Source organism: Dama dama, chromosome 14 (assembly GCF_033118175.1).
Source record: "Dama dama isolate Ldn47 chromosome 14, ASM3311817v1, whole genome shotgun sequence".
Taxonomy (NCBI): domain Eukaryota; kingdom Metazoa; phylum Chordata; class Mammalia; order Artiodactyla; family Cervidae; genus Dama; species Dama dama.
This window is the reverse complement of record NC_083694.1, coordinates 55,148,982-55,176,925: the sequence shown is the minus strand read 5'-3', so window position 1 is coordinate 55,176,925 and position 27,944 is coordinate 55,148,982. Positions and strand designations below refer to the sequence as shown.

At 43.3% G+C, this 27,944-nt stretch overlaps 1 protein-coding gene across 1 annotated transcript in view; it reads right to left on the bottom strand.

Moving 5' to 3' along the window:
- Positions 1–27,944, bottom strand: part of BRINP2 (BMP/retinoic acid inducible neural specific 2) — a 134,646-nt gene that overhangs the window by 4,773 nt on the left and 101,929 nt on the right. Inside the window, exons 3-6 of the mRNA XM_061161254.1 lie at positions 18,376–18,566; positions 16,648–16,856; positions 4,258–4,363; positions 1,298–1,534 (exon numbers count right to left, since the gene is read on the bottom strand). Coding sequence (XP_061017237.1) covers positions 1,298–1,534; positions 4,258–4,363; positions 16,648–16,856; positions 18,376–18,566 — 743 coding nt within the window. The remainder of the gene's footprint in view (positions 1–1,297; positions 1,535–4,257; positions 4,364–16,647; positions 16,857–18,375; positions 18,567–27,944) is intronic.

Here is a 27,944-nt window from a genome sequence, read left to right as displayed (position 1 = left end):
AGAAATAGGCATAGCAAATATACTTGAAGTCCCTAAACTTCCCCTCTGTCCTTATCTAGATGTAACTACTCTCTTGAATGTTTTCTTTATCGTTATCATATATTTTTAAACATTTTCTATGAATACATTTATCCATGAAAATATTAAGTATTGGCTAGTATGGTTTTAAACATCAAGTAAATAGTACTAAATACGCATTATGTTAATAATTTATTATATTATATTATATATAAGTATTACATAAATATAAATATGTATGTAACACATAGCCTTTTTCATTTGCCTTGTTTTATCCAATATTGTTTTCTGAGACATAGCCACATAACTATTATTCACGTAGTAGTGAAATGTATATCATGCAGAGTTCTTCATAATTTTATCCACATTGTTCCATATGAGTCATCCATCCACCGATTACTATCATTTTCCTACATTTACAGATGAAGAAATGGAGGCACTGAGTGGCTGCATGGCTAAATCAAAGTCACACAAAGGGTCAGTAATGGAGAGTACTAGGTCTGCCCAAGATGTTACAGCAAAATACAACAGAATGGATGGCTTATAAACAACCAAAATGTATTTCCAGGGGCTGGAAGTCCAAGGTCAAGAGGCTGCGGCCAGGTTCTGGTGAAGGTCCTCTCCTGGGCTGAAAATGTCCAAATTCCTGCTGGGTCCTCACGTGGTGGAAGAGGTAAGGGATCTCTCTGGGAACCCTTTTATATGAGAGTGCCAGTCCCATTCATGAAGATTCTGCTCTCATGACCTAATCACCTCCCCAGGCCCTCATCTCCTAATACCATCACCTTGGGCATTAGATTTTCAACATATAAATTGGGGGGCGGAGACACAAACATTCAATGCTTATCACAGAATAAGAACTCAAAACCCAGTCCTCTGAATCTAAGTCTCAAGGTGACATTGATATCAGTTATACTTGCACTAAGCAATGACCAGCATGAACTAGTCTTGCCACTATGCACCTCACTCACTCAACAAATATTCACTGTGCACCTAACGTGCAGGCACTGTGGAATCTGTGGTAAATAAGATAGATGAGGTCTAAGGCCTTGATTATATTTACCTTAGCTTATTAGGTCCTTGAAATGCATCTCTTTGGTAGGTATTAGGTCTATTTGCATATACAATAAAAGAAAACAACTGAGACTTGGGGCGGTGATATAACCTGCTAGAGGTCACAGACCAGTGACGTGGCTGAGTCAGGAACCAAGCTCCCGTGGAGTACCTCATGGCCTCCTCCCATTCACAGGGAGGAAATCTGGGCCAACCCACTGCTCACCTGACTCCTCGAACTGCCGGTTGTGAGTCGCCCAGGAGTCCTGGATCTGCAGCAGGCTGTCCTCCATGGCCTGGATGTCGGCGTCAGGACAGTTGCATTCTGGAAAGGTAGGGCTGCACTTGCACCAACAGTCATTCCCCTTGCAGATGAGCTCACCCTCGGAGCTGCAAGTGATGTAGCTGAGTGCAGCAGCCACGAAGCGCTCACGCAGGTACTCGGGCAGCAGCACCTGCAGGCCTAAGGAAAAGATGTATCAGGGAAAACTGCCAGGCGGGACCAGTGGGTACCCGCTTTCCCACACCCGAGGCTGCAGAGTCCCCGGCTGGAGTTCTGCTGACTTGAGCATCCTGGGTTCAAGGATGGGCACCCCAGGCCTGATCCTGCTAAGCTGGTTGGGATAGAGGGTTACTGCTACCCCTGTGACAGATGGGGTACATCAAAGCTCAGGGCTTAGCTGAACCCTCACATCAGCCAAATTGAGAACGTGCCTATCATATGAACGGGCTTCTTGGCTACACGTCAGCATTTCTAGGATGGAAATGCGATGGTGTTTAATATAAAGGAAGAGCTTAGAGTCCTCATGGGGGAAAATCATCAAGGCTTGTTGGACTTTTTGCTTTGCCTCCAAGAGCCATTCTATCTCTAACTTCTCTGAGATGAGCAGTGGGCCTCCTAGGATATTACTAAATGCTGACCCTCCTGGGCCTCCCACCTTAGCCCTGAAGACCAAGGAGGCTGCCCTGCTTAGGAGGTAGGGACAGGTGTTGTGGGTATGTAATGGCCAGGTATGACACCAAGTAATACTTCCCATATATGACTGCAGGTAACACTTGTGGTCATACCGAGGCTGTTACAGGTGAGGAAGTCCAATCCTCATGAGCACAGTGGTCTGCCCAGGGCACAGTGCTAGTAAAGTCAGCTTGTGCCCTTGTCCCCTTGGGTCCTACCGCACAACTGGCACTGGCTGCCCATCTCAGGCTTTCACTCTTGAGGAGATTTGAAAGCAAGGTGGTGGTAGATGCCCCAAGTTAGATATGAATGCCTCTCAGCTCTCTTTTCTAATTAGCTTCCTCTGGTCTTGAATATAATCCACTCAGTTACTCCAAGATTCAGTTTTCCTACCCATCTGTGGTGCCTGCTTGCGGAGTCACTTCAGTCATGTCTGACTCTTTGCAATCCTATGGACTATAGCCCACCAGGCCCCTCCGTCCATAGGATTTCCCAGGCATGAATGCTGGAGAGGGTTGCCATGCCCTTCTCCCAATCCAGAGATTGAACCCATGTCTCTTGTGTCTCCTGCATTGGCAGGCGGGTTCTTTACCACTAGCACCACTGGAATGGTGGATATTGGTTTATCAGCAGCAGGATAGACTCCTAGTTGGCTTCTAGCCAGACAGAGTGGCTGTTGGAAGCCTATGAAGAGGTGAATGAATCATAGGCACACCTTGGGATGCAAGCTGGCCAGGTTCGATATCAGACCCACAGGCGGCTCCCTGAATAGGGACCCTAGGAGACACTGTGCCAGGAGAGTGAGGGACAGGAGGACTTCTGGATGGGATGGGCTCCCCTTTCATCAAATATCTGCCGGCTCTTTATCATCACACCCTTGACCTTGGCAGGAAATCAGAGAGTCCAAAGGATGTATCCTGGTGTCAGCAGACCTTAAAATAAAACTTAGAATTGCAGCTGCAGTAGATGTTTGTTGCTCTTGTTTGAGAGCTACTCCTGTCCAGAACTGCTCCTACATTTTCCTTTCTTGATGTCCCTGCAGTGGCACTTGAGCAGCCCTCCCCATGTACCCTGTCCACATGTGCTTGCTTCCCACACTCACCCCTCTCCAAGCCCTTTCTTTTTACCTCCCCCATTAGCTCCCTCCTCCTCCCCATAACATTTCCTATTGCTATAAAATAAGTGCCCTGAGCAATGTCTGCATGAGTGATGGGCTATAAAATTAAATGGCATAAACCATTCCAAATGAACCACCAGACACTCTGAACTTCACTCATCGCTAATTTCCAGGAACAAACCCAGCCCATCCAGGGACCTAGGAAAAGAGGGATGCTAATTGCATTGCATTGCGAGGCTTTAAAGAAAGGAGGCTTTTCCTCCTTTTTTATTATGTTTCTTGATGCCTAAAGCATTCAGGGGTTGCGTCTAACTCAAGTTGGCTGGAATTTGTCATCGTAGATCCTAGATGAGGGCTATTGATTTTATAATACCAAGACAATCATATCTTAAACAGAGTACAATTCAGTTAGGCCTTAAGAAGAATGAACATTCCCCACTGCCAAACAGCTCTGACTCCATCTACATAGCTCTGCCCCGGGGATGCTTGGGGGACACCTGAGTGCATCCCCTTATCTCCCAGCCTCCAGACCTAGTGTCATTCCTGTTCCTTTTGCTTTTCTGTTTCTGCTTGTTCTGTCCCCAGTTGAGGCTCCCATTCCTTTCAAACTCTTCTCCTGGCTTTGATCTCCCATGGAAGGATGCAGACTAGTAACAAAAAGTAGGGACCATTCTCAGGATAACCAGTAGTCCCACATTTTGTGTAGCTCTTAGTCGAGCTAGAGACGATGTCCCATGATCACTCTGCAAAGATCAGCTGTTCTGCAGAGGATTCTTTGGACAACAAGGGAGACTGCCCAGCTAGATCAAGGCACAGAAGGATGGGAGTGCTCTTGCTATAGGATAGTGACAGAGATCTGGGGCAGGACTAGGAGGCAGGAGGATTCGGGTGTCGAGTGGTTTGAGCAATGGTTGAGGTGTAAAGTAAACCATATCAGAAGTTTTCTCCAAAGAGTGACGGAAAGTTGTTAATTATAGGTCCCAGAACTAGGGGTAGTTTTTGTCTTTGGAAGGGTCTAGCCAAATGAGGCAGATGGGACCTTTTCCTTTGGGTGATCTAAACCTTTTTTTTTTAACCAGCTATGGAAAGTGAAAATCATCACAGGGTACCTTACCGAGTAACTGCACCTTGTTCTCCGGACTCTGTACCAGGACAGAGCTGACTGAGTCCAGGTTGTCGTAGTTGCTGCAGCCCAGGGGGCCGGTCCGGGTCTCCGTGACCTAGAGAAGGAAGGATGGGTTTAGACAACAAGCAGAGACTTTCCTTTTGCACTTTCCTCTTCTGGTCAGCCATTCTCAGGCTCTGTGTCCTGTCCTGGACTGGCCCAAGGAAGGTCATGGCTCTTCCTACCCTGGGAGCAGGAAGCCACTTTTCCCCTTGTTTTGAGACAGGGAATATCAGTGGTGTGGGGCTGGTGGCAGCAGCTGTCCGGAAGTGGAAGCCTTTCAGAGGACCCAGGGGGACTTTGTGTCTGAAAAAAAGAAATTCAGGGTAGGAAGAGGAAGCTGAGCCTCCACACTGGAGTTCTCCCATCTCCTCCCCCAGAGGAAGACCAGAGGCCAGATGCAGATGCTGTCAGCCCACTGGCCAGCCCAGCTGTAGCCACTTAATGTGGTGCTCACAGGCTTTAGGGATCCTGAAGATGAAATGCACTAGAGAAATATGAGTTATGAGTATTATTATTAATATTAAACATTTAAGTCCCACCTCGGCACTGAGACGTCCTTAGAGAAAATCAGCCATGGGCTTACTGCATATTTTAATAAGTATATTAAATATACATAATCTCTTATAGCTATGTAATATTCCAAAACACCACAGAGTCATTTTAAAATATTATAAAGTTGGACTATCGGTTTTTCCCTGATGTTTAAAGTATAAGATGAAAAATGGGGAGCTTTAAATGCACTGAAATAATTATGTAATAAGACTGATGGGGACCTGAGGCCCTTTCTTTTCAGGATCTCTGGAGGCTCTGCCAACAATCAATCAACCAATCAACTGGTATTTATTGGGTAGCCACTGTTCAATTCCCTGCAATTTATCAAACCTTCATAGAGTGCCTTTCTCAGAGTTCTTCAAGGAAGTCGGCTCTGATACCTCTGACCTTCTCTCCTAGCTCCAGGCACCTCTGCTCTGCAGCAAGCAGACGACTTGGAGTTTTCCATCCTTTCCTCCAAGTATTTAAAGCCTGAGTCCTCCACAGAGGTAAGCTCATAGTTATTTTGCTCATGAGGTTGTTAACAGCAATTAACACAGTGGCTGGCACCTAATATGTACTCAGTAAATTAGAGTGTGTGTAATAGGTTTTGGGCTTTGAGGGGTGGAGAGGTGGGCACAAAGATGTACAGGGTATATTGTGTGTCCTCCAGGAGCTTACAACCTGTGGGAAGACAGGCACATAACCAGCTGATTGATGCACCTCCTGGTGGAGAAGAGGTAACACGTCGTAATGAGCCCTGAGGAAAGTGCAGTTCTAAGCAAGGGAAGGAGTTTCAGAGGAGAGAGCAACTGATTTGGTTCTTCAAGATGAGTAAAACATGGACAGGAAGAGAATGGAGGGGAAGTACTCTCAGAAAAAGAAGGGGCGGCATGATCTACAACATATGGGCTTGATAAGTGTGAGATGTAATGTGTCTGCCACTCTGCCAGTTATCACAGTGAATTCCAAAGTATAAGTGACATCGTTAAAGAGAACTTAGTATAGTTAGTCCTGAAAACTACACATGGAACAGAGTAAATGAGACATGGTGTGATACTAATACAGTGAAGAGAGAGAAGGGAAAAAATGTTGTTGCTTAAAGTAGTATGAGAAGGCTTCATGGAGGAGGTGATCCATAAATTGGTCTTAAAGGATAAGAGGGAAGAGAAAGACTATAGGGCAAGCAACAGACCCTGTGCATGAGAAGCAGCAAGACCCAGCCTAGATGGGGAACAGGATCAAGGCTATGACAGAGGCAAGAAACCCCTCTATAGTTTCCAAGCTCATCCTCCAAGATCATCCCATTTAACCTTCACACTAACTCTGAGACAGATCGCATTACTATCATGTTTCAGGGAAAGATACAAGGTTTAGGAAGATACTGGGCCCAAAGACTCAGAGCTATTGAGTAGATGAGATAGGATTTTGACTTCTGAATCCTCAGACTTCAGTTCCTGGCCCCAGTGTCTCCTGTGAGGGCATATCAAAGGGCTGCAGACAATGGAGTTAAACCCGTGTAGATGACATCACTCTAAAAAACAAGTGTCAACAGACCAGCTCATCCAAAACATTTTAGTGATCTACCCTCTCTGCAGAAGTTGAACATGGCATAAGACAAATGGTATAGACTTTATTTTTTATTGGGATATATTTGCTTCACAGTGTTAATTTCTACTGTACAGCAAAGTGAATCTGCTATACATATACACATATCTCCTCTTTTTTGGATTTCCTTTCCCATTTAAGTCACCACAGAGCATTGGATAGAGTTCCCTGTGCTATATAGTAGGTTCTTAGGAGTCATCTATTTTATACATTGTATCAGAAGACTTTAGATGTTATGATTACAGATGAGGAAATCAAGACCAGATAGGTTAAGTGATTTCTTCAAGGTCACACAGTCAGCTGCAGGGCTACGATTCATTTGACTCATTCATTCATTCTTTCACTCATTTATTCATTTATGAAATATTCCAGGAGAATCCAAAACTCACAGTGAGCCAGTCACTACCATAAGGAGTTTACAGACAAGTGGACACATGTTATACTGACATAATCCCCGTGTTACACATGAGCCTACCTCCCTCCATAGGTGGGCACTTGGTGCTGAATAATGTCTCTGTATTGAGTGAGCTGGTGACTGGCTACTGCAGTGGGAAGGAAGAACCAGGATTATTTCAAGGTAAAGCTTTCTTTATCTATATGGTGCAAAAATTCCTATAGGAGCTGTGGCCAAGGACTAGCCCAGCTATTCGGGGAAGCCTGTCTCTCTTGGAATGGAGTGGGCTGAAAGAGTGGGATGGGGGTGTGTGGTATTTGGGAGGTTTGCCTGTCCCCGCCTCCAGGTAAGCAGGCCACCACACTGTCACTGAGTTCTGCACTGGCTTTTCTAACCACCCACTCCTGAGTTGAACACTCACCAGCATCAGGTCCATGCAGGGAGAAAGCTACATGCCTTATGCAGAAGTAGGACAACTCCTGAGAGGGTGAACAGAGCACCCCAACTGTCCGCTCTTTCATTCCACCCCTGTCCCTCCCTCTCTACCACCAATTCATCTGCCCCGCTCCCGAACCCCACCACCATCTTGTTAAACATTCTGGGCCGGCTCCCATGCAATTTTCTGACCTTTACTTGCCCATTTCCAAAGGTCAGTTCTAAAGAGAACAATCAATTAGGTGAATCATTGAAAGGGTGTGCGTAGCTCTACTTTGTTAATTGCAGCACAAGGATGGGAAGGAGGAAGAGACACAAACTGCGATTCTCCCTGTTCATTTCTCGTTAGAGGGAATGATTCAAGCCAGATCTCCAGCAGTGAGGAAGGCTCACTCAGGTTTTACCAGATCCCAGAGTCACTGCCCTTTCTATGGCTCCTCTGCCCTGAGCCACCTCTGACCTCCCAGAGAAGCAAGGAGGTGGGAAGCAGGAGGGGAGTTGCAGACCTTCCTGTTGCAGATGGTGCCTAAGCACTGACTTGACAAGCGGGATGAGTCGAGGACCCCCAAACCTGCGGAGTGATGAAAGTGCCAGAGTTCCTGGCAGGTTGGTCCAGGAAACCCTGTGTCTCTCCCTGTAGAAGAGGCAGACAGCTTTGGTGGATTATAAAGAGGGCCGGCGGAGGTAATGGAAAGTGCAGCTCAAAGAGAGCCTCAGATAAGCTTTCAGAAAGAGAAAATAATTGTGTGCTAATTGGTCTGTTGACAGAAACCGTCCTGCCTTCAGAAAGCCCTGATGGATCTCAGGTTCATTAGCACATCCAATTTTCCATAAATGCCGGATTGTGCAAACCCTCATTTGGGTGAGCCTGCTCTCCTCCCCTTGCCCTTCACTCCCTGGCTGCTCTTATCCTACCTGGTTTGGGGCGGGGGGGGGGGGGGGGGGGGGCGGGGGGCGCTGGCTTGCTGCACAGCTAAGCTCCAGTAAAATGGGCTTCTAATTGTGAGCGATAGGGCTGGCCAGAGAAGCATGGCCGAGAGTGTGTGGGATTCAAAGAGCTGCAAATTGAACCCCAGGCTGCTGCAGGCAGGAATCTGGACAAGTCACTTTAAGGATGCTTATGAGAACCGCTCCCTATTGCCATCCTGAGGTCCATGCAAGTTTGTGTGGGGGCTCTTTTCAGGCAGCTCATGAGCCTCTCAGACTCCCCACCAAGCCCTTCCTCAGCCTTCAATTAAGTAGAGGGTGAGTTACAACTGGGGTTTCCCAGGTGGTGCTAGTGACAAAAAGAACCTGCCTGCCAGTGCAGGAGATAGAAGAGGTACACGTTCAATTCCTGGATGGGGAAGATCCCCTGGAGGAGGACCTGGCAACCAACTCCAGTATTCTTGCCTGAAGAATCTCTAGGACACAGGAGCCTGGAAGGTTATAGTCCATAGGGTCTGCAAAGAGTTGGACACAACTATAGTGACTTAGCACGCACAAACGAGCTACAACTACAAAATATGCCCCTGCCCTTTTCTGGGCTCCTATCGCTTCCCAGGAATTACGGATAGGATGAATCTGTATTCAGCCCTTTCCAGTTTGCAAAGTGTTTTCATGTGAACCATATCATCTGGTGTTACCCGATCCTACAGTAGAGTAAGGGGTGATATTCACAATGCTATCCACAGTGTGCATCAGCAGGGAGGACAGGAGTGTGCTCACTAATCAGAAGAGGTGTCAGCTATAGGGCCATTGTGAGGTGCAATGATCCCAACGTGCATCAGTCCTCTGGTTACTATTTGGGGAGATCCTGGGGCTCCAGGGGAGGGATAAAGGAGTTAGAGTGGTACATTGCAGACCAGGTGAAGGTGACTCACCACTCTGTATGGAAGTATTTACTATTTTAATAACCGATGTGGCCTAATCAGCTGAATCTTAGTCCTGCACAGGTGAGTCAAATAGTTGATAAATCCAGGTCATGGAGTTAAATAACTAATGTCTCAAGGTCACAGGAATAGTAAATATCAAGGTTGAAATCCAGTCCCTGGTCTTCGCACTTGAGGAAGTTCATCTCCTATTAAACCAGGTAGCCTGCCATCCCCTATCAGGAATTTTTAGTAAGCGTCTCACCACACACCCAACACTGTGAAGACTTGGAACTGTACGCGTATGACAGTCCCTGCTGCCTAAGCCCCGAAGCTGTGTGTGGGGAGGTGGAGACAGGTGTGGGAGGTGGAGACAGGCGTAGAAACAGCCGCAGTCTAATGTGACACCTCCTGTAACAGAGGTTCGTACTGCCCAGGGCAAACCGTGCCCCAGACGGGGGTGTTCAGTGGGGTCCCAGTCATGCGCTGGATGAACAAAAGGGGGTAGGGTGCCTCTTTCTTGCCGTTAGTGAAAAGAAGTTGCTGACAAAGGGCAGAAAGTAAGAGTGCCTCTGCTTAGGGAAACAAGAAACCAGCAGATTTACTCAAGGGTGTTTTGTGGGCAGACCCCCTCACCCCCACCTACCTCCACCCAGAATGACCGCGCTGGAAGCCAGCTCATCCCCTGTAAAGGAGCCTTCAGGAGAGGAAGCAGGTGGCAGGGGCTACAGCACCAGCAGCAGAGTTTGAGCTCCAAAGGGTGTGCGACTGTGGGGGGCGGGTGTGTGGCATGGGGTGGGGGGTGCTGTCTGGATTTGCAAGTGCTGTGTGTTAAAGCAAAGAGGTGTCTCTGGTGGGACACCATCACTATCAGGATGGACTGGCCAAGTCAATCATATGGAGGGAGCCGAGCCATGGGATGGGATGCCAACACCTCCCTTTGCTCCCTAGTCTAGGGTATGCCCTTTAGCAAGGACTGTGGGTTATAGTGAGAGGTGGAATAAGACACTAAATGCCTTGTTTTTCACGGCTCTCTGAACTATATACCCCATGGGGAGCACCCATAGTGCTCCCAAACAGAAATAACTCCAGGTTAAGTAGCCCAGTGGAAGCTGAACAGTCATCTTCCCACCTGTCACTGTGGAATTCCATGAATAGGCTTCTGAGGATGGTGGCCCTCTTTGGAGGAGATGGACAGCAACTCTAGTTCTAGGATGTGCATCTATAGGCGCTATAACAGACAGGATTTGAGTGCCTGCCCACCTCTCACACTGTCACCCACAGACCTTGCTAAAGAGGTGAGTCCAGGAAGCCATGGCTGAGATTACATAACTCCCACCCTTTGTGCTGGACTAAGGTGGATCCTGACCCAGGTCCTTTCTCTGGGGAATTCAGAACTATGATACTGGGCAGGGGAGGGGAAACTTAAGGGGTGATTATGGAGACTTAGGAAATTCAGAATAACTAAAGCACCTACTATGTAACAGGAACTGAGACTGGTACAATGAACGAGAGAGGGGTCTTTGTCCTGCTGGCGCTGGCTAAGACAAACAGAAAGGTAACGTTCAGCCAGGGCCAGCTTCAGAGTAAGACAAAGCTAAATGCAGGCCGAAGTCCCTGGCATACAGAAAGTCTAGAATAAACAGAGGAAAGAACTTGAACTAGAGAAGCAGGAAGATGAAGCAGGTAGAGATGAAAATGTAGAGATGTGTTACAACAAGAATCAGAGCATCTTGGGAGTGTTACTGTCCTTTTACTATGCCCATGGGTCTACACTGGATCCAGCGTCTTGGTCTTACGAGCTCTGTGGTATCCTTCACCAGCATCCTCTTAACAAACAATCCTGACATTCAAGCTACCTCTTCCTTTCAACTGAACATGCTTACATGCAGTTGCACACACACTGAGAAGAGCCTAACCTTTGTGAAAAGTGAGGTCAGTAACTCATTCACCCAACAAACCTTGACTCATGACCCATAATGCGGCAAGCTCTGTACTCCTACTGGGAACCAAAGATGCCTAAGACCCAGTCCCTCCCATAAGGACCTCAGAATCTCAGAGGTCCTCTTGCTAACCAGTACTCAATTCAAGTGACAATCCCTATAAAGTAGGCATGCTTGAAATACCAGCTACCTTGGGAGTCAGGAATGGCTTCACAAAAGGGTTACCTTTTTGAGCCAAACAAAGAAGGGGTAGGAAGAGCCACTTAGGTAGACAGACAACCACTGCAAGCAAAAAAGAGCAAGCACTGGGGAAGGGAGACACAGAGAATGGTATAAATGCTAATGAAGGGTTGTGGCAGGGGGAGGGGAAAGCAAGGGTTGAGAAGAGTGTAAAAGGTTTGCTTGAAGTCAAAACTAAGAAGACAACAGGCATAGTAGGTCTTTTTTTTTTTTTTAAATTTTGAGTGCTTTGAATTTAATTTGTAGAATTTGTTTCATTATCCAAAAGAGAAAATTAGAAGTCTTTTGTTACCTTTAGAAATTGAGATTAGGGTATTTGATAAATATGTAATGCTACTCAACATTCAGTTAATAGTCTCTTGCATTCAAATAACAAAAGATATACAGTTCAAATGGAGAGAGTAAAGAATCTGCCTGCAACATGGGAGACCTGGGTTCGATCCCTGGATAGGGGAGATCCCGTACAGAAGGGAATGGCCACCCACTCCAGTGCCTAGAGAATTCCATGGACAGAGGAGCCTGGGTCTCAAAGAGTTGGACACGACTGAGCAATGGACAGTAACACAAACTGTCCAAAACACTTTTGAAAGGCAACATCCTGGTGATGTATTTGTTTAGAATATGCCCACTGGTTTCCCCACTGTTATTTAATGTTGAATAGATGTGTTCCTCCCTCTTTGTGATTGCCTTCCCATCTTGTTAAGCAGAAGAATTATTCCTTTTCAAGGTCCAGTTGCTCATGCTTTCTATATATTTTCTTGCTAGATCTTCCCAGAAATCCTTCACAGTAGAAATTATTCTAATTGTTCAACAATTTCAGAAGGAACTAACTGGGGCTCAGAGAAGTTTGGTAAGTTGTTCAAAGCCTTGCCATGAGCTGAGCTCAGGCTCTTGGGTTCTTTCCCATGCATGACACCACCTCCCTGGATGGGAGATGGTGGTTTTGAGCCATACCCCATGTATAGTCAGGAACCACGGAAGGATTTTAAGCAGTGGAATGATATGATTTGTACTCATGCAAGCAGCATAGATGATGAATCAGGGAGCAGAGCGGAGAATGTGGATGGGAAGACTAATTACGCAAGAAGATCAGGTAAGAGTTGATGACGTTCTGAATGGCCATGAGCATGGAGAGGAGGCAATGAGTGAGCTGAAGATATTACATGCAAGGGAGTGATTCTAGTGATGGATCTAGAGATCTAAGATGGGCAACAAGGCCCTGGAGGAATGATTTTGAAAGAGAAAAGTTGGTCAGGTCAAAGTTTAGAAAGGGACATTAATGGGACCATGGAGTTATTCATCCAGGCCTACCTTTCATGAATGGATAAGACCAATTCTTCTTCAACTTTAACACAGCCCACTAGAGGGCTGAAGAGAGAGGGGGCTTCTACATAGTACTGTCTTCTTAGTAAAATCCACTCTGTGCTACTACAGTCCTTCTTTCATCAATTTAAGCTAAGATACCAGCCTCCAAAATGTACCCTAAGTCTGCCTGAACATCCATCTTCCTCCTCTCTCAGACTCTCACTCCAGACCCTGGACATCCCCTAACCTGACCCCTCCTCTCCACTTATGCTCCATCATGCCCTCAGAATCTTATGATCAGTCCTCAGCAAGAACATCTATAACCTCTATCTCTTCTCAAGAGTCCACCTCACCTTTTTGTTCCAAGCAGAACTTAGCAGCTTCTGAGGACGTGTCTTCCCCTGCAGTCTTCTCTAGGACCAACGGTCCTCCTTCCTCTCTAACGTTCTCTGGCCCCTCCGAAGTCAGACCCGTCAGGACTATCATTCACTACCCCTCCATGGCACGGTCTATTTTTCTCATTACTCCCTCTCCCTCACTAAGGATTTTCAGAATTTAGCTTGCTTACCACCATCTTTCTTACCACAAACAGATCTGAATCATTCCTGATGACTTCAGCATCCACGTATGTGATCCTTTAATACCCTGGTCTCCCCACCTCCTCATCTTGTCCTCCAGTGAACCCCATCTTAGCCTCCCACACCTATGGTCATGCCCCAGAACCTGACCCTCTGTAACTGCAATATTAAACATCACACACTTGTACCTCCTCTAGTCTCTTCCCTGTAACAAGTCATCAAACCTACTTAGACTTCCAATCTTTTGACCTGGTCAACTTTTCACTTTCTATCATCCCCTAATGGTTTCAAATCCCTTGATCCATCACTGTAATCACTCTTTTCTATATACTCTCAACTCTCTTGCCTATTTTTTTCTTTCATCTTGTACACATACACACACAAACACATATCTTGGTTTAATTCAACTCTCCATCTATCCCATGCTTGTCTGAACATGAAGGGCTGAATATAGCTGATAAAACTCACAACTCTGCTGACTGGCCTCATGTAATAATTATGACCATGGGCCTCAAATGGGCCGTCTGTGCCCCTCAACAATTGACTGCATTTATCTAGTCAATTGATAACCTTAACTCTCTGAAAAACCACTTCATACAATTCTTTTCTCAGCAATTCCTTCTTCCATTTAGCCACGGACTTTGCTTGTCCCATCAAGGAAATGGAATAAGTCAGAAGAGAATATCCGTATCCTCCCACCATCACATCTCTCATCTCACTGCATGTGTGCTGTGTGCTCTGTACTGCCTTGTGCTACAAAGGATGAAGCGTCTGTGCTCCTATGTGAGACCTGCCACACCACTCATGCCTGGAATAACCACCTCTCTCACCTCCTCAATTGCTTCTGCAATCATCTCCTGTTTCTCTTGCAACATGACTTCCCCCCTCTCTACTGAGTCATTTTTATTAACATACCAATATCTTGGAATAGCTCCCATTTTTAAAACAAAAACACAAGCTCCTTTGATCCCACATCACTCTCCTGCTATCACCTATTTTTCTATTTGCCTTTATAGCAAAACCTTCCAAGGATTGTCTCCACGATTCTAATGCTCACCCCACTCTCTCTATTGAACCTTCTCTACTCAGCCTTTTACACCTTTCATGCCACTGAAACTACTCTTATCTAGGTTACTAGTTACCTCCGCATTGCCAAGTTGAAGGTCATATTCGCAATCTGACTGCTCCAGTTGCCTGCTCCTTCTTTTGTAAAGCCCTTTCTTCATATGGCTTTGTAATCCAAGTTTGGTTCTCTTCTTACCTTTATGCTCTGTCTCAGCTTCCTTTGTTGAATCCTCCTCGTTTGGCCCTTTGCTGAAAACTGATGTGCTTCATGATCCAAAGCCCTAGGTCCAGTTTATCAGCAGCATTCAGTCCTCAAGTGATATCACTTCATCCTTTACTATAGTTTTAAGTACCAACTACACTTGTGGATATATTTGCATGCCAAACTTACATCTCCAATATTGACCTTTCTCTTGAAATCCTGGTGTGTATAGCCAATTGCCTGTTAGATATCTAATAGGAATGTCAAATCCAGTATGTCTAAAACTGAACCCTTGATTTATTTCTTTCAGGTCGGCACCTCGCCCTAGTGTTATCTCAGTTAATGAAACCACTGTTTATCATGTTACTCAGGCCAAAAATCGTGTGATTAATCTTGACTCCTTTCTTCCAGTTTCTTAGCTAACCCTGGATAGGCTCTACCATCAAGTATAACCTGAACCTGGGAACTTCACACCAGCACTATTGCACCAACTTCATCCAAGTCACTGTCGTTCATCTTGGCCAGTGCAGTAATGGGTACACTGGGCTCCAGGAACCCCCTTCTCTCATCAGCAATGCCCTCATGATCTGGCACCTGCAACCACTGGTGCCTCATCTGCCTCTTCACTCCTCTGACTCCACTCCAGCTACACTACTGGTGCTCCTGGATCATACCAAGCACTCCCCCACTTCAGGGCAGTTGCACACCCTCCCTGCGCTGTCTTGAATGCAGTCACTCAAGATACCCTTGTGACTCACGCCCTCACTCACTCATATCTCCGATCTGGTCTTCCCTAAAGTACCATGTTTCCATCACCCCTCTATACTCTTCCCAGACTTTGTGTCTTTCTACCAATAATCCCACCTGACATTATCTACGTCTTTAATTATGTCTCCACCACTAGAATTTCAGCTTCATGAGGGGAGGGACCTTATATGTCAGAACACTCTTTTGGAATCTCAGTGTACCCAGAAGAGTGCCTGACACATAATAGGTGTTCGATAAGGTTGAGATTGGCATATGCACATTGCTGCATGTAAAACAGATAGCCAAAGAGACCAACTGTACAGTCCAAGGAGCTCTACTCAATACTCTGTAATAATTTATATGGGAAAAGGATCTGAAAAAGAATAGATATATGAATGTGTATAACTAAATCACTTCGCTGTACACCTAAAACTAACAGAACATTGTGAATCAGCTATACTCTAATATAAAATTTAAAAAACTTTAAAATACTTATTGAATAAATGAATGAATGAACAAAACTTCCTTGTGAGTCTTGGGTGGGATAAAAGCAGAATATAAGATTGATTCTCAACAGCCTCACTTTATATTTAGAAGTAGAATCTCCAGTGATCTCAAGTATCATCACTACTCTTCTCTTCCCTTATACAACATGAACTGCCCTAGAAGTCTTCTAGAGAACATGGGATGGATGTTATAGTTATTGAAATCATAGGAAGTATTGAGGTTTTCAAACATACATGAAATCACATCACTCCTCTGCTTGTTTTCTACTGCACTTTGATCTATATTAAAAGTCTTAGCACAGCCATGTGATCCGGCTCCAGCCTACCTCTGAACGTCATCTTGTGCCAGCATCTTTCTTGCTCACCTCTCTGCAATCACAGCAGTCCTGGGTTTCACCATGGCACCACACTGGTTCCTGCCTCAGAGCCTTAGCACTTACCATTCCCCCCGCCTGAACACCCTTCCCTCAGATCTACACACAGCTGGCTTCTAGGGATTCAGACCTCAGTCTAAACCCCAAGTGCCCTTCCCCTTGACCAGTCTGGCTAATACCAGCTGTGCCCCTCTTGCCTCAGGAAATCTATACCTATGACTCAGTTTTCCCCTTATATCATAACCTGGAATGACTTTGATGATTTTTACAAGTTTATTATCTTCATTTCCCCACTACAATGTGACCTCTGGAAAGCAGTGGCCTCGGTTGCCTTTCACTGAGGTTCCCTCAGCTGGAGCCTGCCTTAGGGAAGAAGCCATGTGGCTGTTTGCTGCAGAAGGAAGCCCCTGCCCAGGCTTTAAGGCTGTGCCCACATCAGAAAGCTGCTTCCCACTACCCTCAGTCAGGCCTGGCTGGCGTGGAGCTGCCGAAGACCCAGGCCTCCGCCCCGTGTCTCTGCCGGGCTGCCCTCCCTCCCAGGAGCTCTCAGGCCCTTACCTTGATGGCCCCCGTGGCTATCTGGATGTGATGCAGCCGCCGCAGGGTGCTCTCCCTGTCGATGAAGTAGGAGGCCGCCAGCTGGTGCAGGGTCTCCAGGGACACGGCAGAGCTGTTCCCACTGCCCCCGATCACAGAGGCACTTCCTGCTGTCTCTGACTTCCGGCTCAGTTTCCGCTTGTCCACAAAAATGGTCAGGGACTCTTCTCCTACAGCAGGCAACATGGGCGTCCTGGTGAGGCCTTCAGCTCCCCGAGCCCCTGCCCATCAGAACGTGAAACCCTCCTCCAGCAGAGACTGAGCTGAGAGGGCGCCTGGGGCCCCTGCTGACAGCCTGTTCCCATCCCTACCACAACGCCCTCATCAGACTGCACCACAGGATAAGGGCACCACTGCCTGAGAGGCCAGCCTCCTCCTCCCCACTTCTGTAATCGCCCAAAGCTCATCCCCCGCCCCACCAGCTTATCCATTTAACATCCTCTATTGATCTCTGTCTCAGGCAATCTACCTCCATCGGGAAGATAAAATTCTCTCTCTCAAGTTGTTTATAAAGAATCACCGTGGATATTTCTGCTCCCTAAGAAAGGGCAAAAGCCTTGAAGCTCAACCTCCCTTCTCCCCCTCAAACGCTCAACACCTATGACATGTCAGCAGCTGGCCTGAACCCTTGGAGTGTTCCTTTGTAGTCCATAAGACAGTGAGCTAAATGTTATAATAAATCCTCCTTTCTTCTTTCCAGGACAGAGAGAACTCTGCCTCTTTCCAGCTCTCAATTCTGCTCTGGGTCCTAGCCAGAGGTTGTACCACCCCACCTTTGCCCCCATCCAGCCCAGAATCATTGGAATCTGTTTGGCTGGTTACCAATCTCTACAGAGTGGAAGCAGAGAGATCAGGGACTTAACGAACATTTACTTCTTTGCCTATGTGTCTGGGCTTCCCTGGTGGCTCAGACGGTAAAGAGTCCGCCTGCAATGCAGGAGTGTGTGTGTGTTACGTCACTTCAGTCGTGTCCAACTCTGTGTGACCCTGTGGACAGTAGCCAGCCAGGCTCCTCTGTCCCTGGACAAGAATACTGGAGTGGGTTGCCATTTCCTCCTCCAGCGGATCTTCCTGACCCAGGGATCGAACCTGGGTCTCTTATGTCTCCTGCATTGGCAGGCTGGTTCTTTACCGCTAGTGCCACCTGGGCTGCCAGCAGGAGATGCGGGTTCAATTCCTGGGTTGGGAAGATCCCCTGGAGGAGGAAATGGCTACTCATTCCAGTATTCTTGCCTGGAGAATCCCATGGACAGAGGAGCTTGGCAGGCTACAGTCCATGGAGTCACAAAGCGTTGGACACGACTGAGCACACGTACTGACTGCTGTAGCCACAGCCAATATTAGGATATGGAGAAACTTCAGGGGTAGATGGCTCAGTCAAAAGAAAACTGGGAGCGCCCCCTGCTGGCAAGTGCTTAGTAGACGTCTGTCCCCCAACCTTACCCCACAACCTCCTCCCCAGGAGGATGCTTATAAGCAAAGCAATGTTCTGGCAATGAAATTGGATGTCAAGAGATTACACTGTTGACAAATGCACCAGAATGAGAACATTTCCCAGTCAAAACAATGACAGGAAGAATAAAAGATCTAGGAAAAGTATCGAAGCTGTAGTCAACAGGTGTTAGAAAGCTATTTCCAATGGCCTGGCAACCAGCGAGTGTAGGATGGTAGGATCAAGAGTCTGCTTACCTCCGAGGGTGGCAGAAAGTAGGAAGTGAGTGCCATACTTTTTGATCAGGTTTTCGGTGACCTGTTGCACGTTGGGTCTCCTTCCCAGGAGGCGTATGTTCCGGATAAACTCTGGGGCAAGAGGCAGTGGCAAACTAAAGAAGTCCTTCCTTTCCAGAGCCAGGTTGTTCACTTTCCAACGTGCAAACTCCCTGGAGGGAAAGACAAGGAAAAGCTCAATTGTATTCTGGGACAAGAGGAATAAAATTGGGAGCAGGTGTGTTTCTCCCTTCACTAGCACCGCCTCATCTCCTCTCAGCACACATCTCTGCAGATAGAGACACGGGTGCCTGAAAGAGGCCCTCGGGCCTCTCGTTCCCAGGTGATAAGAAAGCCCTACCCCAGCTGACCTCCAAGAATATGCTTCCACTCAGCTTTCTCATTGGAGAGTGGCTTCCCTTCTCCCGAAGGCAGTCATGGTAGTAGTGTGTAGTAGCGGAAAAACAAACGATGAAAATACTGAAAGTGGTTTGCAGAAATAGGAAAATGAAAGAAAGTGCAGTCACTTGGTCATGTCTGACTCTTTGCCACCCCATGGACTGTAGCCCACCAGGCTCCTCTGTCCATGGGGTTCTCCAGGCAATAATACTGGGATGGGTTACCATTCCCTTCTCCAGGGGATCTTCCCAAACCAGGGATCACACCTGGGTCTCCTGCACTGCAGGCAGATTCTTTACCATCTGAGCCACGAGGGAAGCAGAAATAAGACCTAGTCACAATTGCAAATCAGTGGATGAGTCACCTCACGGCCTCTGTCACCCATTTGTAAAGTCAGAAGATTGGTTGAGAACAACAGTTCTTAAACTTTTTGGTCTCAGGATACCACCACACTCTGAAAAATGAAGAGCCCCCTGTATTTATGTGGTTTATATCTAATGATAATTACCACTTTAGAAATTGAAACTGAGAAATTTAAATCCATTTTTTCATTATAAAATAACAGAAATAAAGCCATTACAAGTAATATAAATAACATATTTGTATGACAATCACTGTATGTTCTGAAGCAAAACAGATTTAGTAAGAAGAATGGCATTTTCTTTGCCTTTTGGCAAATCTCTTGAGTTTCTGGCTTAGCAGAAGAGAGATGCATCTTGTATTCTGTGTTCAATCTGTTGTGATAATTGTGAATATTCTTCTTTGGGACCACACTACACTCAACAAACATACTTTCTTAAAGGTTAATTACAGTGTGGACTCTGAAACCATACCAATAAACTTTTCATTCTCAGTCACATTAAAATCCAGTGTTCTATACTGCACTTTGAATGCATCTTTTTACTCTGTGATTTTGCAACATCATATACTGGTCATCCATCTGCAAAATATAGGACCATTGAGTTATTCAGATCTTCCATATCTTGACATATTTTATTATATAATATCAAAACATATTTGTTAATATTGCCACAAATCTCATCAAAGAAGTCCTTAAATATTGGAAAGCTGTCAAGCTTATGATGACAAATACAAGTTTTCCAAAATTCTAATTTTCATTTGAAAGCTTACATTTTATCACTGGTAATAAATACTGTCAGTTGTTTCCCTTAAAGAAGCAGGCTTGTTTCATTCTTTTATTTATTTATTTTTGAGAAAATGTCTGTCAAACACTACAATCTGCATAACCATAGATTGTCTCTTGGTTGTTCAAGAAAAATTCAGTCATCCCATGAAAAAAATGGCTAGTTCAACTCAATCAGAAAAGTATTTTTCTCTGAGACCACCATTCAGTAACCTCAAACATGCTTTTATGTGTACTTTTCACTTTATCATACAAAATATTAAAAAGACATGAACTCATGGTCAAGATCCAATAAAATCAGATTTTACTGCTTCAGGGGCATTTGTGAAGCTAACATGCATGTATGTGTGTGTGCATTTCGGTTCAAGTATGTAATGATGAATATATGACTACCAGTGTCATTGAGTGAGACTGCCCTTATTCAATTTAAGATACCAGCAGTTTCATTCACCATAGCTTTTGCACATTTACTTCTATGTCAACATGGACATCTTGAAAGGAACTAAGGGGATATGCATTTTAAGAACCTTTATACTAGATGATGGCAAAGTTCCTTTCTAGTCCCATCTGGAATGTTAATATTCATGCTTTTCTCCTCACCAAAATATTTGTATTTTAAAGGATGAAATTTAAATGAATATATCCACTAGTAAAAAGAAAAAGAAAAAAAAAAAAGGAGTTCTTATCCACTGCCTCCCAAATTATAGTAGAAAGGATTGGCTCCACTGCCTTAGAAAACCACAACATGAAAAGTCTTAACATTCTCACTCATCTGCTCTTTATAACAGTGCCAAACCTTGGTCTAACCTTCCCTCCAAATCTATGAAGCAAAAATGACAAGGCCACAGAAAAAAATAATTCAGAATAAATAAATAAAGAGCATGTCCATTGGAGGCTATAGAATCTTCCTATCTAATTCCAGAAACTACTAAAGAGAGGGGAAATGTTCCAAACATTACCAGAGAAATAAAGGAAAAGGGATGACTAATAATTCATGGGTTCCCACAAAACCTTTTAAAATTCCCACTGTGTGGCTTTATTTATCTAAGCAGACAAGTTCATAATAATGCATTATCATTTATTTCCTTTGTGCGGGAAATGCTAAACTTTAATTAAAGTAGGGTATTTGTGAAAAGTATTTTCTATCTCAAATCCCACTGCAGCATAATGAACAGTTGCTTGATTTCACTTCTTATTGGCTGGACAGCAAATCAAACACATAGAGGAGCTTACTACAAAAAAAAACAAGACCCAACCATGTTCTGCATACAAGGCTCACTTCAGCTTTAAAGACACATATATTGAAAGTGGGGTTTCCCTAATGGCTCAGACAGTAAAGAATCTTCCTGCAGTGCAGGAGATCTGGGCTCAATCCCTGAGTAGGGAAGATCCACTGAAGAAGGAAATGGCAACCTACTCCAGTATTCTTGCCTGGAGAATCCCATGGATGGAGAAGCCTGGCAGGCTGCAGTCCATGAGGTCGCAGAGAGTCAGACATGACTACACACACACAGGGACTATACTGAAAGTGAAGGGATGGACAAAGATATCCCATGCAAATGGAAACTAACAGAAAGCTGGGGTAGCTTATTTAAAACAAAACAGGTGTAAAGTCAAAGACTATAATAAGAGAAAAAGAAAGTCATTACGTAATGATAAAGAGATCAATTCATCAAGAAAATATAACATAAACATTTATGCACCCAACATAGGAGCATCTAAATATGGAAAGCAAATATTAACAGATCTGAAAGGAAAAATAGACAGCAATGCAATAATAGAAGGCAACTTCAGTACCCCACTTTCAAAAATGGAAAGATCATCCAGACAGAAATCAGCAAGTAAACACACTGGACTTAAACGACATGTTAGACTAGATGGACATAACAGATATTTATTTATAGAACATCCCATTCAGCAGCAGAATACATTTCTCAAACACACATGGATCATTCTCCAGGATAGAGCATATATTAGGCCACTAAACAAACCTCCATAAATTGAAGAAGACTAAAATCATATCACACATCTTTTCTGACCACAATGGTATGAACCTAGAGATCAGTTACCAAAAGAAAACTGGAAAATTCACCAATGCATGGAGATTAAACAGCAGGCTCCTGAACAACCAATGGATCAGAGAAAAAAAAAATCTTGAGAAAAATGAAAGTGGAAACACAAATACAAAAACCTGTGGGAAGTAGTAAGAGCAGTTCTAAGAGGAAAATTTATAGCAATAAATACCTACATTAAGAAAAAATAAAGACCTTAAATAAACAACCTAACTTTATACCACAAGGCACCAGAAAAAAAGAACAAATTAAGCCCAAAGTTAGAAGAAGATCAGAGTGGAAATGAATGACATAGTGACTAAGAAGACAACAGAAAAGACCAATGAAACTAAAGACTGTTTTTCGAAAGGTTAAATAGACAAATTGTTAACTAAATGAAGGGGGAACAAAAAAAGACTCAAATTAGAAATGAAAAAAGGGACATTACAAATGATACCACACAAAGGATAAGAGACTACTATGAACAATTATACACAAATTAGGCAACCTAGAGGGGATAGATAAACCTACCAAGACAGAATCATTAAGAAATAGAAAATCTTAACAGTCAAATTACTAGTAAAACCAAAAACAAAATCCCCAATGCACAGAAGTACAGGACCAGATGGCTTCAATGGCACACTCTACCAAACATTTAAAGAAGAATTAACCTGATCCTTCTCAAATTCTTTCAAAAAAATGGAAGAGGAGGGAAACTTTCATACTCATTTTATTAGGCCACCTTTATCCTGATACCAAAACCAGACAATGACATTATAAGAAAAGAAAATAGCAGGCCAATATCCCCAGTAAACATAGATGCAAAAAATCCTCAACAAAATATTAGCAACCTAAATTCAATAGTACATTAAAAGGATAAAACACCTTAATCAAATGGGATTTATTTCAAAGATACAAGGATCAATGTGGTACACTGTATTAACAAAATAAAGGATAAAAATCATATGATTATCTCAATAGATGTAGAAAAAGCATGTGAAAAAATTCAACATTCATTTATGATAAAAATTCTCAACAAAGTGGGTACAGAGGGAACAAGTGCAAGCCTGCATGCTTAGTTACTCAGCGATGTCTGACTCTTCATGACCCCACAGACTTTAGCCCACCAAACTTGTCTGTCCACAGGATTCTCCAGACAATAATACTGGAGTGGGTTGCCATTTCCTCCTCCAGGGGATCTCCCCAGCCCAGGGATAAATCCAGGTCTCCTGCTTTGCAGGTGGATTCTTTACCATCTGAGCCACCAGGAAAGCCTCAAAATTAAAATGGCCATCAATGACAAGCCCACAGATAATATCACATTTAATGGTAGAAAGCTGAAAGCTTTTTCTCTAGCATCAGAAATAATACAACACTGTCCATTCTCATCACTTTTATCCAAGATAGTACTGTAAGCACTATCAAGAAATATCAGGCAAGAAATAAAAGTCACTCAAATCAGAAAGAAATAAGTAAAATTGTCTCTATTGGTAGGTGGCATAATATTATAAATAGAAAACCCTAAAGACTTTACCCAAAACTGTTAGAACTAGTAAATTCAATAAAGATGGAGGATACAAAAATATACAAATACAGTTGCATTTCTATAAACTAATGGTGAAATGTCAGAAAGAGAAATTAAAGAAACAATCCTCATTTACATTTGCATTAAAAAGAATAAAATACCTAGGAATAAATTAAACGAAGGAAGTAAAATATTCAAACACTGCAAACTGTAAGTCACTGATGAAAGAAATTAAGAAGACACAAATAAGTAGGAAAATATTCCATGTTCATGCATTGGAAAAATCAGTATTGTTAAAATGCCCATATGACCCAAAGCAACCTACAGATTCATTGCAATCCCTATGAAAATTCCAATGGCATTTTTTACTACTTTCTACCAGAGTAGAAAAAATAATCCTAAAATTAGTATGGAACCCCCAAATACTATGACCAGCCACAGCAACCCTGAGAAAGAAGAACAAAACTAGAACTATCACACTTCTTGTTTCAAATTATACTACAAAGCTATAGTAATCAAAACAGTATGATACTGACATTAAAAAATAGACACATTGGTTGAAGGTACAAAAGAGAGAGCCTAGAAATAAACCTACACATGTAAGGAGCCAAAAATATTCAGTGGAGAAAAGATAGTCTTCTTTGAGATAATGGGAATGATAATTGGAAAACTGGATAACTATATGCTAACAAATTAAACTGGATCCCTAAATTACACCATACATAAAATCAATTCAAAATGGATTACAGAATTGAACTTAAAACTTGATACTACAAAACTCTTAGAAGAAAACATAGGCAATAAACTCCTTGACATGAATCTTGGTGATGTTATTTGTTTCTGGCACCAAACAATTGTCCCTGATTTGTTAAAGACCACACATAGATGTTATTAAATAACAAAGAATTTCTATCCTATCAATTTCTATTCTATTAAGTTGTTGTTAAGGGTGAAAACCACAAGGACTCTTCTATTTTCCACAGTTCCTTACAATGGTGAAATACCCTCACTGAAAGGTAAAACCATCTTTAAAAAGAGGTGGCTCCCACTTTATTAAATCTAGTAAATAAAAGCTGGTGGTCACATTGCTTGCTCAGTGCACTTCATTCAGGACTGCTGACTAGTATCTCCTTCAGGAAATTTGCCCTGACTATCCCATTCAAAAGGGCACCCCCATCACTCACTCTCTGTCTCTATGCTTTATAAATCTTTTTAGCACTTATCACTAGCTGAAACAATATATATTTTTAATTCTCTTTCTCTCCTGCTAGAACATAAACTCAGTGAGGGCAGGAATGATTCTATCTTATCCGGCAGCAATAAAATAATGTTAGATGTTCCAAAACAGAACAACAGTAGATATTCAATAGATGTTGTTGATTGATTCTCTCATTTATTTTGTTTACTTAAAATAAACAATCATTTCTTATATGTCACAGCTCTCCTAATCCTCTAGTTGTTTGCAAATTATTGACAACTTGATATAAGAATTTACAAGATGAGAATACATAGAAGCAAAAAAAAAAAAAAAAAGAGAATACATAGAAGCAAAAAGCAATTAGTGATTGATGTGACATAAAAGTAAAGCATTCTAAATGTGTATGCTTATCAATGGGAAAATTAAATTTGATATATAAAAATGTAACTTATGGGCATACTTCTGTGACTTCTTATAGATAAATCAAGGCACTGATATTTTCTTATGCTTTGGTAAACTGAGTCTGGGTCCTCTTCCATTGTTGTCAGTGGACATGGACAACTTCTGATGACTGTCCACAGTCCACACACTCAAGTCCAGTGAGTACAGAGCGCCCATTCAGACTCTGCTGTGCTTTATACTCAATGTTAATGATCACAAGCTCCAACCCTCTACACTATGTCTAACAACAATTTTTGCCATACTCACAGAGTTAAAGATCCCCAAAGAGGCAATGATCCTGAAGTTTTGTACTTTTGCTTAGTCTTAATCTTTTGTCCAACATGAGACTTGATGTATTTTATTGTATCACATATTTTATCCAAACCAAACCAAAGATCTGATTGTATCTCATGTAAGTTGAATATAGTGAAATTCAGAAAACTTGGTAAGTTGCCTGATGTCACAGGACTACCAAGAGGGAAACTGGGACTGTTAGAAGAAACATTTGGATACTATTTGCGAATCTTTTTCATGTCATTGTGTACACTAAAAATTCTCTGTATGTTTTGAACTTGGATTAATGAGTGAGGCTTTTCAGGCCTGCAGAGGCAAGCATAAGTAGTCCTGCTACCCCAGACCCTGCCCAATTGCCCAAGGGCTGAGGGCATCAATACACGGACACACCTGTCCATGATGCATTTGTAGCAGCACCACATGCCAGCCTGCACAGAAGTGGAGACCATCTCTTCCATTCCTCTTACATCATAAGAAAACCATGAAGCAGAATTAGTTGCTCTAAAGCAATATAACCATTTGGCATTAGAACCAGAACAAAATCTAGTGTCCTAACCCTCTCTTGGTGCTATTAACAGCAACTATGATTATGATGACAATCATAACAATGAGACCCAGAGAAGTTAATAACTTGCAAAAAGTCACACAGTAAGTGGCAGAGCTGAGATCAAAACCCAGGTCAATACCATACTGCTGTTTCTATAACACTGTTTTCCTTTGTGTCCTTTCAATTAAGTGTATTTTACTTTATTCTAATTTTTTTCAAGTGTTTACCATCTTTTAACAAAGATATTTTCATTGCCCAGAACACTTAACTTCCTTTTATTACCTACACTAAACAGGGATGTACTATATATCCAAAGCATCGTGCAAGGCAAAACCTTTTTTGGACAAAGGTAGTTTCAATGCATGCATTTGTGGGAGGGAAAATTGAGACCCAGAAAAAAAAAAATCAAGTCTATACACAGGGTACCATGCAAGGAGTCAGAGACAAAGGCCTGAATCTAGTTCCTGTGACTGCTCTGGATATCATAACACAGAATAAAAAATGACTTAGAAAATGAATGATACCGTCTTAGGAAGCTTTTTATGAGCCAATAATAAAAAAATAATGGTTAACATTTAATGAATTCTTAGCATGCGCCAGGCATTCCAAGTATCTTGCAAGTATTAACCAATATAATATTCAAAAGACCCCTATAAGTGATAAAATATAATTATCCTCATTTTACAGACAAGGAAATCGAGGCACAGATAATTTGCCCAGTAGGTAATAGCCAATATCAGGAATTAAACACAGGCTGCCTGGCCCCAAGATCCACAGTATTCTCTAAGATGTTATACCACCTCCCCTCTGAAACTCAAAGGGACAGTTGTGATTTTGTGAGTGGAAGCACATGTGTGCAGGCAGGTGTGTGTGTGTGTGTGTTGTGTGTGTGTGTTGTGTGTGTGTGTTGTGTGTGTGTGTGTGTAAGTGGTAGGAGAATTTCACTAGAGAAAAATGCTCTCCCCAAACAAACGAAAACCTCTTCCATAAACTGGTAGGATGTTGAATCAGAAGTAAGCATCAGGCTTCTGCTGGCTGCAGGGAGGCTCAGGCTGTGAGGGCACCCAGTGGTCCTCTCTCCTACCTCACTGAGTTTCTTGCCTGCCCTTTGGGGCCCTTCACTGAATCAAAATAATGGAGGAAACATCTGTGAATGGAGTTTGAGCCAAAGTGGTAAAAATTGTGCTTACAGAACTTATTAACCTGGTTCTTTCCAGCATCTGAAAACCTCAGAAGGCAATACTGGAAGGCAACCTGAGCTATTCAAAGAGTAAATGTTTATTTCCAATTTTTCATTTAGTAGTGGGTTTTTTTTTCCCATAATAAAATAATCAAGGCTCTTTTTTTCCCTAGGAAAAGGATGTTTTCTATATATCAATTACATTAACACATACTACTTCAATTAAGCCATCATCTTTGTTTCAATTAAGACATCAAGTAAATTTCCATTTCAATTTAGCCATTTCTCCTAAAATCTTCTCCTACTGTGTCTGTTTCACAGTCAACAGTATGAAAAAGCAAACATTTTAAGCACTAGGGAAGCCCATATGGAAAGGACCCTTAAAGCAGCAAAGGCAGCTACACAAAGGGCAAAATCAGGGTGACCAGAGCTCTCCAGTGTGGACTCTGCCTGCAAAGGTATTCATCCAGCACTTCCAAAAGGTGCTGGAATTAACAGAAGTTTAGGCCATTGCTACTGCATTTTAAATTAGCCTAGAGTGAATCACACATATTTCTGTCAAAGGATTTAGCACACCCATACAATAATTAATAACCAAAACAAAGTTTAGGGAAGATATGATCCAGACTGGGCTTCCAAGGTGGTATTAGGGGTAAAGAGAGTGTAAAGTTGCTCAGTCGTGTCCTACTCTTTGCAACCTCATTGACTGTAGCCCATCAGGCTCCTCTGTCTGTGGAATTTTTCAGGCAAGAATACTGGAGTAGGTTGCCAT